Consider the following 18558-nt stretch of genomic DNA (forward strand, 5'->3'; position numbering starts at 1 on the left):
GAACCCCTCATTGCCTGTACCGGGAGCACAGACTCTGCCATAGAGAATGAAAGAATGCCCGGGCAAGCAGAGCAGGACGTAGGTAGGAGCCAGCCAGTTGCCAAGCGGAACACATAGTGTAGCTGTGATCCTACCCTCTCTATGCCTCAGATACCTGCCTCAAAGCTACACACTGAGGCCCTTTATTTGCACTGAACTGAAGAGGATTAAAACCAGACTCCTTTCTTGAAGGAGAGACTTATTATTTTTAAGGAGGACCTATTACTTTTATGTCAGGGGACTGCCTGGGATTCTACATACCTCTCATCTGGTACCCTCATGACTCAAACTTTGCCAGTAAGGAGGAAAGCTAGGTTTTGGTCTTTCTTCAGCACTTTTTGGCTTTGCTAAAGGCTCTCTTGTTGAGGCTGGGCTACCAAGCAGGGTGGTTTGAGGGATCATGAGAGAATGGAGAGAATTAGCAAGCGGTAAAATAATTCTGTAGCCTGGCTTTGATAACTCGTTTCTTAAAGCTGTTTGGTCTAATTATCCTTCTGCTCATACAGTAACAGTGAATTTTTATTTATTTTTTTTTTAGAAGTATATTGCAAACAAGAATTTAGCTCCGATCTATGAACTGTCTTACTGTATTTGGTGTAAATCTGAAATAACTACTGATTCGTAATTCAGCAACAGAACAGATGAGAACAGGGATTGACCTCTGTGACTGTTTGGACAAGACACACATACTCTTGACACACATACTCTGTGTACAGCAAACTTTGTAATGTGAAACTGGAGGAAAAACTAAACATCTGTAATCCTATTGTTGAGGTAGGGTCATAGAGTTCATGAGGGTATTTGGTATATGTGGGGAAGAAGAAATAAGCTTCATAGAAGGAAAACACTCGTGACATTTGAAAATGTTCTCTCCTCACATTCCCTCCTCTTTCCTTCCATTGTTAGTTCCTGAAACTCCAATTCAAGGCTGGGCATCAGCCTTGAAGAAGGACTTCAACCTTAGACTTAAACAACACATACTGAAAGATATTCCTCCTGGGAATGCTGGAACTCAGCTCCTGGAAGGCCTTTTGGGTTCCTTGTGTATATCATCTGGAAACACCACCTTGTTTTGTTGCAATGCTTATCCCTGACTGGGACAAAAATCAGAACTCACTACATTGTGTTCTGGTTTTTCATATGCATATACACACACGCCACCCTGCATATATGCAGTATATGACAACAACACTTGAAGGGAAAAAGACCGCTTAAACATTACCCAAAAAAAGACTTTGGAAGGATATTAGCAAAATTAAATGGCAAAGTTTTTCATAAGTCCTCGAATTCTCTGACTCATATCAAAGCTTTAAACTCAGTACAAGTTTGAATCTCTACTGTTTTAAGGACTAGATGAGGAACAGGAACAACTTCTGACACTCCTGTGTGACCTATCAGCAACTCGGAAAAAAAAGCAGGCATTTAAAGATGACCATACCTCAGACAGGGCAGGCAAGCAGGTAGAAATCTACATCTTTACTCTATGACTGTGTTCCTGGTCTGCAACAGCAGCTGACTGCTGTATCCAACCTCCCCCTGAGGAAAGGGTGTGAGGCAAAACTATTTCTCTGTGTTACTCCAAAGCTAAAACAGCAGTAGGCCTTTGCCATCCTTTTGAGGAAGACATAGTTTATTAGCAAAATATAATCTTTAGGATATTAGAACAGAATTCTTTGAAATGTGCTGGTAGTCTGAAATTCCATTCTAGTGCAATTTCTAATGAGTGTAGTGATTACAGTTTGACCCGGGACTTCTGAGTCACAAAACCAATGTTGTTTTGTAGTCCCCTCCACTTCGACTACTACATCAAACAACATGCAAAACCACATAAAAAGTAATTTTAAATATTCTTTCTGAATATGCAAATCCTAGGATATTTCTAATTTTCTTTCTCTAAAATTTAAGCTTTGAATCTGCATGTTAGAAAGCTTTTGATTATTTAAAATGTTATGAAAATCTATGTGATGTTAACAATGTCAGTGCTTATTTTTGCTACAAAAAAATAGATGGAAACGAATCAAGGCAGAAGACAATACAACTTTCATAAGAAGACAGACATACACAACAGGAGTGGATTGCAAAAGCGAGATTTGCAAACAGACAAAAATTAATGTTGAAGAGTACAAACAAATCTCCTGGCACGTACTATACAAACTTCAACCCAAGATCTTCTTTGCTAGCGGCCAGTAAGTGATTATATAGTACATAATCCTAGTAAGACAAACTTGGGAATGAGAAAACTCTGCTGTCAGTACTAACATCTTTTGTGTCTGAGTAGTGCCACAGACTCCAAGACAAAACAATTAAACTGTTCTTGTGTCTTTAACCTTTGTCTGTTGGTGTGTGATACTGGGCACGGTCAATGCTGAGCAAATAGCATTAGTGTGTATCTCAGGACAGAAACAGGGATACAGCTGAGAGTAGTATTTGGCCTGTCGATTGAAAATTTAAAGCTAGAATAAGGAGATGTAAATTTGACTCAACTGGCCTGTGCAATCTGTGCACAAACCATCGTAGCTTGGCAAGACAGGCAGAACAGGTAGGAGACATGAGGCTGCATAACACCGGGCTGGTTTGAGCTCATGTATGGGCAAAACCCAGCACAATCCAAAGTGGGTGCAACTTGCCAACTTCAGAAGAAACAGTAAATCCATACAATTATAGAGTATGCGGTAAGTTCTACCTGCACTAACTAATGCACAAGAGTGCAAAAAGGCATGCAATGAGAGAAAGAAAAACTGCTTGGTGTAGTTAAGTGAGTAAAAGTGAAAAGAATACTTTTACTGGGAGGGTAAATCCGAGAAATCACTTACAAATATTTTGAAACATCTGATACCATTTTGAAACATCTGATACCATATTGAAACTGGAACTGCTGTAATGTTTTGGCTGCTCTTTCTAAACTTTTTTTTCTTCTTCACATGGTGAACGATCTGAAGAAAAGAATTTCATCCAGGAGGCATAGTGCTTTATCACGCAGGCTCAGCCTCATCAAGTCCTCAGCCCTGGCTGAGGGATGAAGGATAAAATGCTTGGCCATGAACTGCTGAAGGTGAGCTGTAACATGTTCAGCTGGACCTTGGGCAAAGCAGAGCACCAGCAGGTTCCTTTTTTAAACAGTGGGGGTAGAGTTTAGGGTGCCTGTACGCCTCTGTCTGACGAGCTGATGACAGGGTGCTCACCAAAATGGGAAGTGGTAGTAGGTACATATTGTGTAATGGCATCTTTCCCCTCAATAGCTAAACTGTACACCAGACAGTATAAAAAGAAGACAGGGAAGATAGATAGTTAAAAGGATTTCTTAGATGTGGTGCTTTTTTTAACTTTTTGCCAGAGAAGATGCTCTCCATCTGTTGCATTTAGCAGTGCCTCTCCCTCCTTATTGAGGTAGCCCCAATCCACCTGCAGGTGAATAATTGCACTCTGCTTGTATTAACTTGCTGAAACAAACTAGTGGGGAAATCACGAGCCTCAAAATTAATCCAGGTGGATAAGATAATGGACGTAAACACAACCCTCTCTGAAATATATAGACAGCTTGAGCTGTACCTATCTGTATCCTATCCAGATTAACCTACCTCCTACAATATCAGATGAAAGCAGTGATTTGCTATAATTTTCATGTTGTAATGACATGTTAGGATGATGTACCAACCATTTATAAAGGACAAGGAGGAAGTAAGTTTAACCTTTTTGGGTTGCTGTTGCATGATGTTGGAAAAACACCAGCACAATGCTTTACATTTTCTGAGAAAGGGAAATTTATACAAATTCTGGCCTTCATTTGTAATCTTCAAAAAGATACAAAAATTTTCCCCCTACAAAAAGATTTCTGGCAATATTGGACAAACAGAATGAAATTACTGGATGGAGAATGAGAGTTGTGGTTTGCCATTCCAACCCGGGGTAAAAAAAAGAGCCCAGCAGCGAGTGCAAGCTCTAAAAACTATTTGTATTCTGATATGAACAGCTTACAAAAACAAGGCAGATGTGATAATTATATAGGCAAAATACACAGCACGATAACACCCATAGCTACTGAATTAGGCTGGTTGTGCTTTGCTTTCTTAACTTATTTTTTTTCCTTCTCATTTTAGAATAGAGAAAAATGATCCATTTGCAGCAAGGAAGGCTGATTTTTTAATAACACCTCTGCACCGGCTCTGGGGCACAGAAAGTAAAGGTGTGCTGGGTGAGTTCTGTAGGCATGTGTCCTGATTTAAGCGACACAGGACTAATTTCTCTTCTAATGCTTGGGAAAACTGCACTTCTAGAAGACTTCAGTGTCTGAATTTGTGAAAATATTTACTTTATAGCCATCTATGCTATGTGGGTTTCAAGATCTTGGTGTTTTTGTGCTCGCCAGCTGCCGGGATGAGGAGTGAGACGGAGATGAGACCCAATCTGGCCAACAGGATTATTTCATACCATGAAAGTCACATTCAACATAAATTAGAAAGCTTGCTGCCAAGTGCTCTCTCTCCCTTGATGGCGGTGGTCTAGGGAACTTCTTGCCCCCGTGCCGGACCCCTGAGCCCTTCCCTTCCTCCCGAAGCCACGGCCCTCGCAGTGTCCCACATTTGCTGTCCCCTGCTAGGAGTGCACAGCTTCCTGCTGATAGAACGGGCTGAGTATGATCTTGTATATTTTGTATTGGTATCGGGATCAAGACTGTTGTTTAGTATTATTAATGTGAATTATTTAGTCCTATCCTATTCAATCTATACATATTTCAACCCTCGTGTTTCCTTGCTTTTCCCCGATTCCCCTTCCCGGGTGGCGAGGGGTCAGAGGAGTGATGGAATAATTGTCTAAACGACAATAAGTTGTTGTGGGTTTCTCAAACTGTAACAGCGTGTTAGAAACGAAAAAATGAACAAAACTTCAGCCAGCCTGCACCGGCGCCGCCGGCGGGAGCCGGGACGGGACGGCGCATCCCGCTGCCCCGCGGGGACCGGCGGCTCCCCTCGCCGGGCTCCGACTGCCGGGCGGGGCCGGCCCCGCTCCGCCCGGGGGGCCGGGCCGGAGCCCTATAAAGGCGATGCGGGCGAGCCGGCGGTGCTGCATCTTTGCTCGCCACCATGGCCCCGGACCGGCCCCCGCCTGCCTTCGCCGAAGCCGGGCAGCAGAGCGGGCTGCAGGTGTGGCGGGTCGAGCAGCTGGAGCTGGTGCCGGTGCCCCCCAGCCACCACGGCGACTTCTTCGTGGGGGACGCCTACCTGGTGCTGCACACCGTCCGCCGCCCCGCCGACGCCGCCTACCGCCTCCACTTCTGGCTCGGTAGGCAGTGGGGGGGCCGGGGGGCTCGGGGCCGGGGGGCAGCGCCGGCCGGCAGTGTGTGCCCGGGCTCTTCCCGAAGTTTCTTGCTGGGTTCCAAAGGGAATCAGGAGCTGATTTTTCCCCCCTCCGCTTCCCTTTTCAGAAGTACTGCGTGCGTGAAGCCTCCGAGTTGAGGCACTTAATAAGAGAAGTAGGGCTATGGCCAAGCATCTGGGCGATGCCAAGCCTTGCCACTTCTGATGCGGTGGTGCAGAGGGGGTCTGGGGATGAGAAGGTGGGGTATGACAGAAAGGTGAACATTTGCTTGCTTTGTGATGTTAGTTTGGAAAAGCGGGGAAGGGTTAAAATCAAGTCTTGGCTGCATCCAACCAAGATTCGCAAGTGAAATCCTGCCGTCATTCAGATGAAGAGTTTTCTTGCCTTTGTTTCCACTAGGACCAAAATGTCATCTATGTCATCTCCCTGTGGCATTCTTGCACTGTTTTGTGTCCAGATGTTGCCTTTTTCAGCTAGACTAATTTTGCTTTCTGATGATACAGAAGTTGGAGGCAAAGTCACCAGGTTTTCTGTAAAACCTCTTTAATATCAGTCCGACAGCCTAGCAAAGCCCTTCCTGAAGCAACTGGGAACACTTGGATTGATGTCTTTTTGCCTTCAGCCTTGACTAGCAGAGTGTTTACAGAAAAACAGGAGTCTGACATAAGGATGCATTTTAGGTGACTTCCTCATCTTTTGTAGCTTTCTTGAGGCTTCCTTGCCTGGTCACCAAGTCATCTGACCACAGTGGTTGCTGGTGTAGCCGCCTGAGATCTATTACTTTGTTCTTGTTTCACCATCACAAGGTTTGTGTTTGTAGGCAATTATCTCGGTGAATGCACATAAAGACAGGCCAATGTGTATTAACATTAATGTGTTTGAGTTGCTGTGGTTCTCATTGTACTTTTGAATGCATTGAAAAAGAATGGCAGATAAAGCTGGGATTGTTCTTGCCTAAATGTTTGAAGCTTGTTTAGTTTTGCATGTGTTATGAGTTATCCAGCTGGCATGTGGGATAGTGTCTGTCTCTGATGAGTATAATCATAGATGGCAGTATAAATGAATTTCTGGCAGATGTTCTTATGTCAACAGCACTGCTAGTCAATAGCAGGGTTTGGCTATTTAGACCTTCGTTAATGAAGTTAGAACTATTTATGTAGTAGTTAAGGTATATTAGATACTTCCTAGGGAACGATGTGAAGAGTTCTTGCAACTGGAAGTGAAGTAAAAAGTGACTGATATTTGCGCTAATTAAAACCTCTTTGCTGTTGGCTGAAGACCTTTAGTTGTATGTGCTGATGCACATCTCGTGCTGATGGGGTGATATCCAGATATTGTAAATAGCTTCAGGTACTCAGGGCACACATCGTTCTTTTATGCAACTAGCAGGTTGGCAGCAGAGTGCTGAACTGCTGGGAAATGCCTTTCTGCATGCAAGATATTCTAGTATTGGGGCGGAGGTGCTCAAACACTGCTGCAAGCTTAATAACAGGAGATCAGGACTTCATACATGGTGTATGGGGAAGGGCAGCACATTCAGAGTAGGAATTGAAATAATTTTGGTATTTTTTGATGACTGATTCTCACTACTGTTACATACACCAAACTTATCTCTCATGAGCAAAGGTTTTATAACCTGTGGGCCAGGAAGACCTCAGTAGGGGTTTTTCTAAAGACTTCCCATAAGCAGTCTCTGAACGGTAACAGCAGTAATTACAGTCAGACTTTGGGATGCAAAGAACTTTTGTGAAATGAGATTGATGGAAACCCTGCACACTTTGGACTTTGGTACTTAACAAGGGACTTGCGATTTGGCGACACTGTCACTACCCCTGACTGTCATGTGGTGTGTGTTATTGTGGTCTCATGTGGTAGCTTTGAGCCTGAACAGATTCTGACTTTACCAAAAAAGATCCCCAATTCATAATAAAAGCAGACCATTGAATTTTCATATTATATAGTGGTAGAAGTCCTCCTAATACCTTGCATGGGTATACCCATGGCGTAGGTAGGGTACCCTTGGGTATACCCATAGGAAGTCTAGACTATGGGAGGATGGTCTGTGACCTTGATGCAGTCTTGTGCTGTGACTGGCATCCTAGGGTTAAAGTGACCAAACTGTACAAATTCTCACACCTGGGCAGGATGTAAACAGCCAGGAGATGAGTGATGGGTTAGCTCTCCCAAGGTACACCCTACACTCTCAGAATAGCTCTTCTCCCTCATCCCTCTCTGGCTTTTATCTCTGTGTATGTTTTTAACAGCCCAGGCCTGCTCTTCAGCTAGCAGGGTGAATGGCACAGTCCCATGCAAACAGCTGAACTGTCTCCTTCCTCCCCTTTTGACTTCTCTTTAAACAGAGGTGAACGTGTTTCCAAAGTGTTTCTTCAGAAAACTAAAATGTAGACAGATGTCACTAATATGCAGAATCTCTGGTTACAATTTGGATGCTAAATCTCTGCCCCTTTACTTTGCAAGTTAGTCTTTACTAGCACTGTATCCTAGGATTAGTGTGGGGTTTATTTTTTTTTAACTCAGTGCAATGCAAGCTTTATCTTAAATGTATTCTCTCTCTTAACATATAGTTCAGTACGAAAAAATATTGATAAATGAACTGTGTCTCTGAAGTTGTTAAACTTTGCCTTTCTCAGTTAATAAAACTAAAGTTGTTGCTAAAGAACTTGATAAATGTACAGCTTTCCACACCTATTTACAACAATATATGAAAGCTATACAGGAGAAATATTTTCTCTGGAATGTGTACAGTGAAAGAGCCTTTTTTAAAGACCATGGAGGGCAGGGAGGCATCTGAATTTCTTTTACTCCTGGTGAAACATACAGCGATCTCTGAGGGAGGATTACTTCACACCTTTTCTGTCTATCAGCTGTGAAACTACAGCCTGCATGGTACTTTGTCCTTACCAACAGTACATGTGAATTTGCAAAAGAAAAAAGTTTTGAGAATTTGGAATTAACTAATAATAACTAATTAGGAAAAAAACTCCTAAAGAAAGCAAATTACAGAATTTCTTCACCAAATGTGTCTCATTACTACCTGAGACCAGAGTCCTAGGGGACAACAAATCCTTGTTTAATCTGATTTTTGTCACCTAATACTTAAAACTTTCTACTCAAATCGTTCCAGTACACCAACTATTTTAGTATAAAGTTCAGACATGGGTGACCACTATTACAATAGAAGGTTACTTTTAGGAAAGGATTTCAAACATTATGCAACTTGACTTACCTAACAGTCCCCTTCACAGCTTTTTGCTTAGTAAAACTTATCCCTGAGTATCCTAAAACCATGCCTAAGGGCAGCAATGCTTCTCTGGGCATCTAAGCGAACCACCACTGGTTACTCTGAGGTTCTGGGCCTGCCTTTGTTCCCACTATCACAGTTGTTCCATTGGCTTGAAGCTTCCTATGCGAAAGCCAATGTTTTACCTCACATATGGTGAAGTGCTGTCCAGGTCAGGTAGTTTCTGAACAAGCCAACTCAGGTGCTGCAGTGATGTTGGCATGGCCAAGCAATCAATATGGATCTGTCATGGTAGCTGTATCCATTTTTACCTTTGCTTAGAGATCCTGATTTGGATGTCTGCACTGGCACTTGAGGGATATCTTAGCAGCTAAACTAAACTGAAGGGAGCTGTCTTGACTTGAAATTATAACTAGTGGAAATGGCACTATGAAGCCACTTGTGGGAGTAAGCCTGACTCTATCCCACTTAATATCTTTAATAAAATCATGCATGGGACTTTTAACTATTTTTTTAACCCTTGTCCCCAGAGATTAAGTGATAAGATTTATCCAGTCTGGCTTTGTATTCTGGCTTATTTATAGTTGTTTGTGCCTCAAACTATAAGGTAAATCTGTTTTCCATACAGCTTGAATGACCTACACTTGGATTGATGCTCACTTTATTTAAATAGGGTTTCACTGACTATTTTACTGCACAGCAGCTCAGAGACTGAGCCTGGTTTTTGTTCTTATCTCTAACACTGTTCCAAAACCAATTTTCTTCAGCCCTGAACCCTGCTGTGTAATTACAAGCAATAAACCTGAAGGATCTAGTCCTAATGGGCATGACTAACCCTAAAAAAAAAAAAAAAACCACAAACCAAAAAGCAAACAAAACTTTGCCACCAACTTTAAGGAAGTACCCAGTTCTAAGAAAGCATATTATCACATAGCAAATTCTTCTGTCACTTGAGTGATGGGGATATTTTTTTCAGAGCTTCTTGTGTTATCCCCTTTCAGTAACTTATTTTTTTTTACCATTTTGGGTAAGGCCTCATGCTTTTCTCTTCCCCCTGTCTCCATTATTCTTTGGATCCCTTCCCTGTTTCATCCTTGCTGCTTTCTGGGCGCTTCTATTGCACCTGTGTCCCCACAGAAGCTGTGGTGGTGGCAGTGGTGGCACTGCTTCTCAGAGAAGCACAGTTGTTGGGGGGCAGTGGGAGTTGTCTTGTGGCATTTGCACTGCTGGGCCATGAATAGCATATTTATTGTCCCTCTGAGGAGCTATCTTGGTGATCCACTTAGGCATCCCTGTCCCCCCTTCCCCAGGCTTTATTCTTTCCTAATGCCTTACTGACAGGCTTCCTGTGACAACAACGACTCATTACACCCTGAGGTGACACCAACACCGCACTACACACTTCCCATTCTCCCACAGCCTGAGAGAGGTATCTCTGTCTGGGCTGCCTGGAGCTCTGTGCTATTTTTCCACTCAGTCACCTAGAAGCAAAGAAATGGTTAATGCAAGTGAGAAGCTGCCCTTGAGAACTGTTGCTTGTATACCAGCTTCTTCCTCTTATTTAGAAAGAACAAATAAAAACCAAACGGCAAACCTTGCCTTTCCTCACTCTTCAAAAGTTCTTGAGAAGCTAGTTTTTTGAGACTCAATCCTACTTGCACTGCTCTTGGAACAATCAAAACTGCTGAAAATGTTCATCAAAACTGTATGGGCCCATGCTAGAAGTTTTGTTTTAATATACAATCTGCTTTGCAGTGTGATTAGGCCATCAACACACTAGTTAAAGGGCCCATTTTGCCACATTCCTGAGAAGAGGCTAATCTTTGAAAGGTACGAAACGATGTGTGACCTCATGAAGTAAATATCTGAGCCCCAAAGCTGCTTTTCTTTCTCCCAGCTGTACCAGGTGATCTAATAAAGCTATCTACGCAAAATGCCCATTGCTTCATTATAGTGTCCAGAGGACTGCTTCTGATTTTAACTTTATGGCTTGGCGAGTTGCTTTTAGCATAAATATATGGTTTGCTATCTAATCAGTCCTTTAACATGACCTTCCTTAGTCTTTGCACTTCAACTCGAAGTCCAAAAATCGTTACGGCAGACACTTGCCATGCTAAACTTAATTAAAGTATTCTCTTGTTCAAAGAGACTGAGAGAAGACGAACCTGGCTATCTTTCATTTTTTTTGCTTATGAAGGCAGTTCTACAAGTAGTTAAGAAATGGTGTGGATGATCATGCATTGGGTGGTGAAAAAGGTTACGGTGTAGTGTTTTGTTGCAACATACAGGGGCTCTACAACCTGCTGAAGGCAGTGCCTGATTATCACAGAAATGATTTCTCCAGCAGAATTCAAAGTTACATTAGTGCTTTATAGACATAATATTTCATATTATTTCAGGGAAAGAATGTACCCAGGATGAAAGCACAGCTGCAGCTATCTTTGCTGTTCAAATGGATGACTATTTAGGAGGAAAGCCTGTGCAGAGTAGAGAAATTCAAGGATATGAGTCTACTGAGTTTGTGGGCTACTTCAAAGGAGGAATTAAATACAAGGTAAAGTGCCAGCTGTCAAAATATATTCTAAAAATGTATGTAACACTGTCTTCCGAGTAAAAACAAATCTTTTACTTTGTATCTGTTACTGAAAGTTTTAAAATTGTTTCTTAATTTTTAGTGGTTTCAGATCTGAACTACCTATCCTAAACTATAGGAGTCCCAGTACTTGTACAGAAAGCAGCAGCTTTCCCAATGATTTCCCCCCCCCGCCCCGCTTTCATCCCACCCCCATCAAGCTATCCTGGGTTTTCATACTTGTGTGCCTAAGGGCGCTCACCATAGGGACTCTTTGTGTTCGGGAGGCAGCAAATTTCACAGAAACCATTTTAGGTTGTAGACTGAATCATTTTGTTCAAATGCAGAACCCAGTGTGCTTAAGTGGTTAAAAACACGAGCAGAGTGGAAAAGACCAAAACCTCATTTTAGTCTAAAAATGGTGCTTTTGCAGTCCTACTGCAATTTTTTTCTTTGAGGTAGGTAAAAATACTCCCAAATACTTTTCACTAAACTTGTTAAATGTTTTAAAAAGCTGTACTGTCAGACTCCTTGTTGTGCTACTTCCAGAAACAGAATCTTTGGAAGGAAATTTTTTGAGACATCTGTGTTTAAGAATAAAATAATGCATGTACTGACAGTCTCCTTGTAGCAGGAGCTCTGGGAGCTATTGCTCAGTCAGCCTTTTTCCCATTATGGAGGTTTGTCTACAAAACCAGTTTGAAGCTTTTAACTCTGTTTGCATAAGAGTTTGACAGTGACCTGCCCACTCCTTTACATAACTTTTTTTCTTTGTAATTTCAAGAGACATTTTCTATTCCAACCCAAGATCTGGCTCTTGTGGAGGAGTGGAGAATACTGCCTCACAGAGCCTCACGAACCAGTTTACAGAAATAAATGAGGCTTAAATTTACACTTTATAGATTGTAAATCAATAGTTTGGTCTCGCTTACCCAAGTTTGGTGCTTTTTGCTAACTTGCCTCTTAAGTTGCAAATATTCTTTTCAGAAAATCACAGAGCTGCTGTGAAATGCCTCCTCCCTCTACACGTAACCAGGCACTAAAACACCCAGACCTATTGAATTTAAGGAAGTTGTGAAAACTTGTACAGAAGCTCCATATCCCTCTGCTTTCCCTCAGTCCTTACTTGATAACCTACTGACTTTTGTCCTAACAGTGTGGTTCAGCATTACCTTATCTGGATGATGCAGGAATGTGCTTTCCCTTTCCCCATTCATCTGAAAACCTTTTGAAGTGGGGTGACATCTTCTTCCTCAAAGGCTCACACCTGAGAGTTCAGCAGCAGCAGTGTTCCCCAAGTCTGTCTGGTCTGTGGCCAGCACTGTTAAACAGTATATTATTTTGGCTAACCTCTCGCTGCATAAACTATGTTTTAGCCCTGCTAGCTCCTCAGCTGTAGCAAAACAGTAAATTTGAGAAATCAAACTAAAATAAAGCTTGCTGCTTTGTTTTGTTTTATTCAGGCAGGTGGTGTTGCTTCTGGATTTAATCATGTTGTTACTAATGATCTGAGTGCTCAGAGGCTTCTGCATATCAAGGGCCGGAGAGTTGTAAGAGCCACAGAAGTCCCCCTGGCTTGGACCAGCTTCAACAGAGGAGATTGTTTCATTATTGACCTTGGAACTGTAAGTATATCCTAGAGCAAAACACACTGAAAAGTAAGAGATGCAGCATCCCTTCTAAGGTCTGAATCATCCCCTAAACCGTGCAACTGATTTTGTCACTCACACAAACTGACAAGAATCTGCTTTAGTAAATCAGTTTTAGTGTCACAACACTTTGAAGGTTCAAAACTGCCCTAAATGTTTTCTGAAGTATGCACAGATTATCCTTCGGTAAGCAGTTCTCTTTCCCGCTCAAGGCATTGGCATTTTTTACTACTCATGTTTGAACCTTAAGCTGTTCACAGTAAGTCCTGTCTGACTTTGACACTGTCTGCCAGCTGAATGGGATCAGTGCTAGGCTTCAGAGCAGAACACAGATTGGACCTTTCCCTTAAGAGCATTTCTTGATACTCATAAAACTTTGATCATGACAATTCACGCTAAAAAAAAGCTGTAAAAGTTGTCATAATAAACTTATCATACAATATGTTATAAAACTACTTCAGTATTTCAAGAGGTCACTTGAGAAGCCATCCCATACTTCAAGGCTTTCTGCTGAAAGCAAGTAGAGAGACTTTGCACAGAAGCATGTGGACAGATAAGATAATTTTGCTCGCTCCAGATGACTTAAAGTATAGTACGGTCACCTTAGTATCAAAGTCTTAAAATTAATTCTAAAAGTAGCAGCTGGGATGTAGTCTGTGCTATTAGATGATAGTTATCACTTTGAAAGTATTCCCCTGCCTGATATGCTGACATGTATAAAACTAAGAGTGTATGAGAGAAAAACAGTTCATTTGCAAGACAGCAACTGCAGTTGGTCTTAATTGTAATGCTTCACAAGGAAGTGGTCAGCTATTTCAGCAAGATTTCAGAGAAGAGTTCCATGACCTATTGAAAAAGGAGTTCTGAACTCATGTTACGGGTTTGGCTGTTTCTTCTGAAAAGCATCCTCTGGTGTGATGATTGAAGATATTGGTATGAAGTAGCTATATTGATTGTCTGTTAGAATTTTATCATGCTTAGCAGCCTTCAGATAGAACAACAACCAATGTTTTCCTAACATTATCCCCATTTATCCTTTGGCACTGTGGTCTAATCATCCGAAACAACCAAGTCATCAGTATCCAAACAGCTATCTCTCAATGACACTTTGTACTAAGAATGCATAGAAGACTCAATCATCTATTCCCTTTCAGAGTTAACCCATGGGAAATGGGAAAGTTGGAACTAAACATTGATAGCAAATGCTGCGTTTGCAGTGAGGCTGTCACAGGGCTTGAGTTTTCTGGTTTGGAGTTAACCTCCCATGGACACCCCATGGAACTGGGTGTACTCCATTAATTTGGTTTGTCCTGATCCTCATTGTGCCACAGTTACCCAGTTCACCTAATACTCAGGTCCCACCACAGAGGTGGCAATGACACTGATGAAACACACTATAGGTAATAGTGGTATTATGTGTATAGCTTGGGGTTCATCCCTTTTGATGAGACTTGTCGAGAGGACAGCACTGTCACTAAGTAATTCAAACGTAATATGGCTTTAAAGTCTTGATTTCTAATACTGAACATACATTATGAGCCTTTTTCTTTTTTTTTTTTAGTATAACATCGCTCTGGTTTCTGATTTCCTGTTTGATAAGACAGAGGTTAAGCAGCAAGGCAACACTGTGCCTTTGCAGGAAGAAAGATTAGACGTGAACATCTAGATATCTTCTTTACCACGCTATGGGAAATATCAGTCAAATCACATGACTAACAACAGTTCTTTGGTCTTGCCGTGTCAGTGGTATACGTGGGATGTGTTTCCTTGGATGTGTTAAGGAAAAAAGTCTTTCAGCATCCAGACATTTGTAGTAACTTCATCATAGGTTAGGATATAAACCAGACCTTTTCTGTGGGGGATGAAAAGGCAATGCGTGACATACTTCAAGATGAAAATATGTAAGTCTAGTAACTTTCAATAGTGAAATAGGTGTGGTGTAAAACTTGCTCACAATTTCTACTGTGACAGTGTATTTTCTATGAACTATATTTCAAGCTGAATTAACTGTATTTCAGATTGAAATTTTCCATGGGTCCATGACTAGAGGTTCATTATAAATGGGTTTACAGGAGCTCTTAATTGAATTTAGGGATCCTTTAAAAAAAGAAAAAAAAGATTTTGGCTCAAGTAGATTCCTTAATTGAAATAAAATTAATCTTAAATAGGGTTGCTCTTGAGTCTTGGGATTTATTGCAGGGCACTACTGAATCATTGTCTGAGAATAATGGGCAGTAATTGCATAAAATAATGAGCTTATGGTCAGTGCTTTTAATATCAAATTATTGTAGCATGTCAAATAAGATGAATTTCCAAGACTTACTTTCCCCAATGTCTTAGCTAACAAGAAGGATGGTCTCCATGGCACTGCAAAACCGCTTATGCAGTCCATTTGCTGTTACGTTTTATCAAGCCGCTTTACCTAATATAATGAAAAATCATATAGGATTTCCCACTGAGCTCAATTACAGCAGTATTTGAAACCTGTGGTTTGAACAGATAAGGGAAAATTAAGAAAGATAATAATGATCAGGAATAAAATCATTAAAGTCACTAAGGTTTCCCTCCCAGTGAAAATGCCTTAAGTAAAAAGCGTTTATGTGCATTTCCAGCTAGGTTCGCATATTTACAGTTCAGGTTCTGATGGTTACCTCATACCTAGATATGGTACTAAACCACATCTACAGCACTTCAAATATCCTGCCCAGGTCTTATCTTGCCTCCTTTGAACTCTCTAGGCTGGAATAGAAAATAGCTGCAGATGGCAGAGAAAACACTGTCTTTGATATGAGTGGAGTCATTACCTGTATGTAATGTGTTAAAGACCTTTTATTCAGTCTCCTGTAAGACCATCACATGAGCGCTGTGACTACCAGACTGATGTTCCAGTGCAATGAGTGATCCAGGAGGGTGCCTGGAGTGCCAGACCCAGATTTATGATTTTATTTTTTAATTTTTTTCTACAAGGGATTTCCATGACATGTCCTTGATGAACCTGAGAATCTCCCTGTAAGGGAGCCTTTGGGAGAGGGCAGGCAAGACAAGTGCAAGGCAGTTGCTGAGAAGGTTTTGTACAGGCCTGGAGTAAAGCACACTTTACCTTGTCAGGTGCCGCTTGGTGCGTCCTGTCCTGGCGTAGCTGTGCTCAAGTCCTCCCAGAAGCCATGGTCTTCTGCCTCACTTCCCATTCCATCCTTTTGGTTGGAGGGTGCTGAGCTCTTCCTGGTGTCCCACCTGAGAAGCACCAGGATGGGTTTGGCAGTTCTTGGTGGCTATAAACTGTCCTTGGTCTGTGCTGTCCCCTTTACCTCCAGATGCAGCTCTCCCTGCACCACCCCATCCTCCAGCCACATCCCTTTTTCTTCCTCCATCACCAAGACAAATTCTCAAAAGAGCAAGGAGCATAAGAGGGCATGGAAAATGGGAAGGAAGGAAATAGATTAATCATTGTGCCACTCAGTGAATAACATACATGCTGTTCCCCAGGCTATTTTAGTATTATCCAGATGCATATGTTAATATAGCTTATATATGTATATTTCTGATAAGATGTGCTAAAGATTTTAACCTCTTTTGTCAACTTTCTTAGTGATTGGTTTAAAGTGGGAAGGAAACTTTTCAGTATTGTGAAAATCACTCTACGTGCATTGGTATACACTGGTGATGTACAAAATGTGAATGTTGGGACCTGTTGATTATTTGGCTGGTTATCAAAACATGGAGCAGAAGTAATGGGAGTAGCAATACAATAAAACAGCATGAAGTGACCAGCTGATTTTACTGAACGCTTCTCAACTCTGTTTGGGAAGCTCTGCTGTATGAAGGCTGTCTATAGTTGTATCCTTTAAATATTCTCTACACGTTTGTTCAGATAGAGCTTTGTAAAATGTAAGACTTGGTTCTGTCTGGCTGACTTCCCTCTTGATGGGAGGCAGCAGCAGTGCTATGAGTCAAGTGACTGCAGGGGGCAGGAAGAGGGCAGTGTACCACTCAGCCTCCTGGAAGGAATTAGGAGACCCTTGGTAAAATAAGGTGTGTGATAAGTAACAAGCAGTTCTGAGCTTGGGCCTGATCGAGGCTGGAAAGTTTTGTCAGTACAAAGCTCTGCTAATAAAATGTTACCCTTCTTCCCAAAGGAAGAATGCAGACGTTGAGGTGTTAACTGTGTCTTAAGTTAAGTGAAGACTGAAGGTAAACTGCATGCAGTTGTCCATCCTTCCCATTCCCATAGGGGTGCTTATAAACTGATTTATAAACAGACACGGGGTTGCTGGTTTGAAATTTAAGAGCCTGCGATGTGCTTAAAAACAACTTGTGCCATCCGGCAATCAACATAAGTACATCTCAAGGGCTCCATGAATCACAAGTGAATATTATGATGTTAGAACTCAAAAGTGTGAGACTGAATAAAGCTATTGTGATGCTTTTATATGTCAGCATATTGTCAGTATGTTCCTACTTGAACTCCTGACTTAGGTATTATGTCAAAAGGAAAAAGATTGCTGTCTTTCATGAAGACCTGGGAAAAAATTCATCAAGCAAAAAAGGCTGTTTTTTTTATTCACAGCTGCTTTTTATAAAAACTGTTAACTTGCTATAGATTGTTATGTTTACAAAAAAATTAACTTCTGCTTTTTAACAGTAAAGGATCAAGAGGACAGATACTTGCTTTATGGTTATGACTACAGGGTATGACTCAGCATCACATTGCAACCTTAAACAAAGTTGAAATTTTCCTTGCTTCTGTAATCTCCCTGCCTTCTTGCCTGCACTATCTCTTCTAGGTGCCTTTGCTTCTCTTCCTTTAGAGAAACCAGGTCACAGTCAGCACTTTAATAAAATCACTGTTTGGGTGTAAACAGGAATGGAAGAGCAGATTCTTGCATGGTGGAGTTCATCACTGTTAAGTTTCTCTTCTAGTTGCTTTGTCTGGCACTAACAGCTGACTAGTTGTGTCCTTTTTCCATGTTTTTCATTCACATGTTTCTCCTACAACTAACCTCTTCCCCAGTTTCCCCCAGCTGAGAGTTAAACTATTGCCCTGCTGTAGCAGGGAGCTGCCAAACAAGTAGCAGAGCTTGGAAGAACTAAACTGCTTTAGTTCTTCATTAACTTTATGGACTTATTAATAGTTTAAAAATGTGATTATAGCTATGCACAGCGTATCTTAGTAAGCAAGCATCTCATTTTTCAGTAAGTCTGTGAACCAATCACTTTTACAGCTCCAGTAGCGTGAACTCCAGCATTCTGGAAACTGTTGTAGTCCCTGGGTCATTAGATGGAGAAAAATAAATAACAAGCCTTTTTTTGCCCACTTCAGTTAGAGTATTCAGGGTATGTAGTTTTCCTTCTTACCCTATGGACAGGAAAGCTTCTCCTCACCCCCACTTGTACACAGAAAAGTGGCTGAAACAGACCACCATTAAAGGTTCAGGTGGATGGGACATACATATATGCACAAGGATTTAGTTAGGTTACTTGTCTTTCTGATGCTATGGGAAATCCAGAGGTTTTGCTGCTTGAGCTGCTCTTATTTAGAATAAATAACCTCCTAGTAGCAACAGCTATTCCCAGAATATACTAGCAAAACAGGTGTGAGAGGAAAAATGAACGTAGTAAGTGTATGACTGTGGTACATCTGACTTATTTTTATTCTGGCAATTTGTTCCAGTTGAATCAACTGGGAGACTTCAAGACTGATTACAAAGACACTATTGTAA

At 41.5% G+C, this 18558-nt stretch overlaps 1 protein-coding gene across 3 annotated transcripts in view; it reads left to right on the forward strand.

The window, feature by feature from the left end:
• Positions 1-18558, forward strand: part of SCIN (scinderin) — a 76023-nt gene that overhangs the window by 18666 nt on the left and 38799 nt on the right. For 2 of the 3 annotated variants that reach the window (XM_074574769.1, XM_074574770.1), the window contains 5 exons: positions 2046-2225; positions 2979-3091; positions 4137-4231; positions 11017-11171; positions 12653-12814. In XM_074574769.1, coding sequence (XP_074430870.1) covers positions 11070-11171; positions 12653-12814 — 264 coding nt within the window. In that variant the 5' untranslated portion in view covers positions 2046-2225; positions 2979-3091; positions 4137-4231; positions 11017-11069. Of the gene's footprint in view, positions 1-2045; positions 2226-2978; positions 3092-4136; positions 4232-5105; positions 5320-11016; positions 11172-12652; positions 12815-18558 lie in introns of those variants that run through there. The other variant, XM_074574768.1, reaches the window with a different exon arrangement.

Source organism: Larus michahellis, chromosome 2 (assembly GCF_964199755.1).
Source record: "Larus michahellis chromosome 2, bLarMic1.1, whole genome shotgun sequence".
Classification (NCBI taxonomy): domain Eukaryota; kingdom Metazoa; phylum Chordata; class Aves; order Charadriiformes; family Laridae; genus Larus; species Larus michahellis.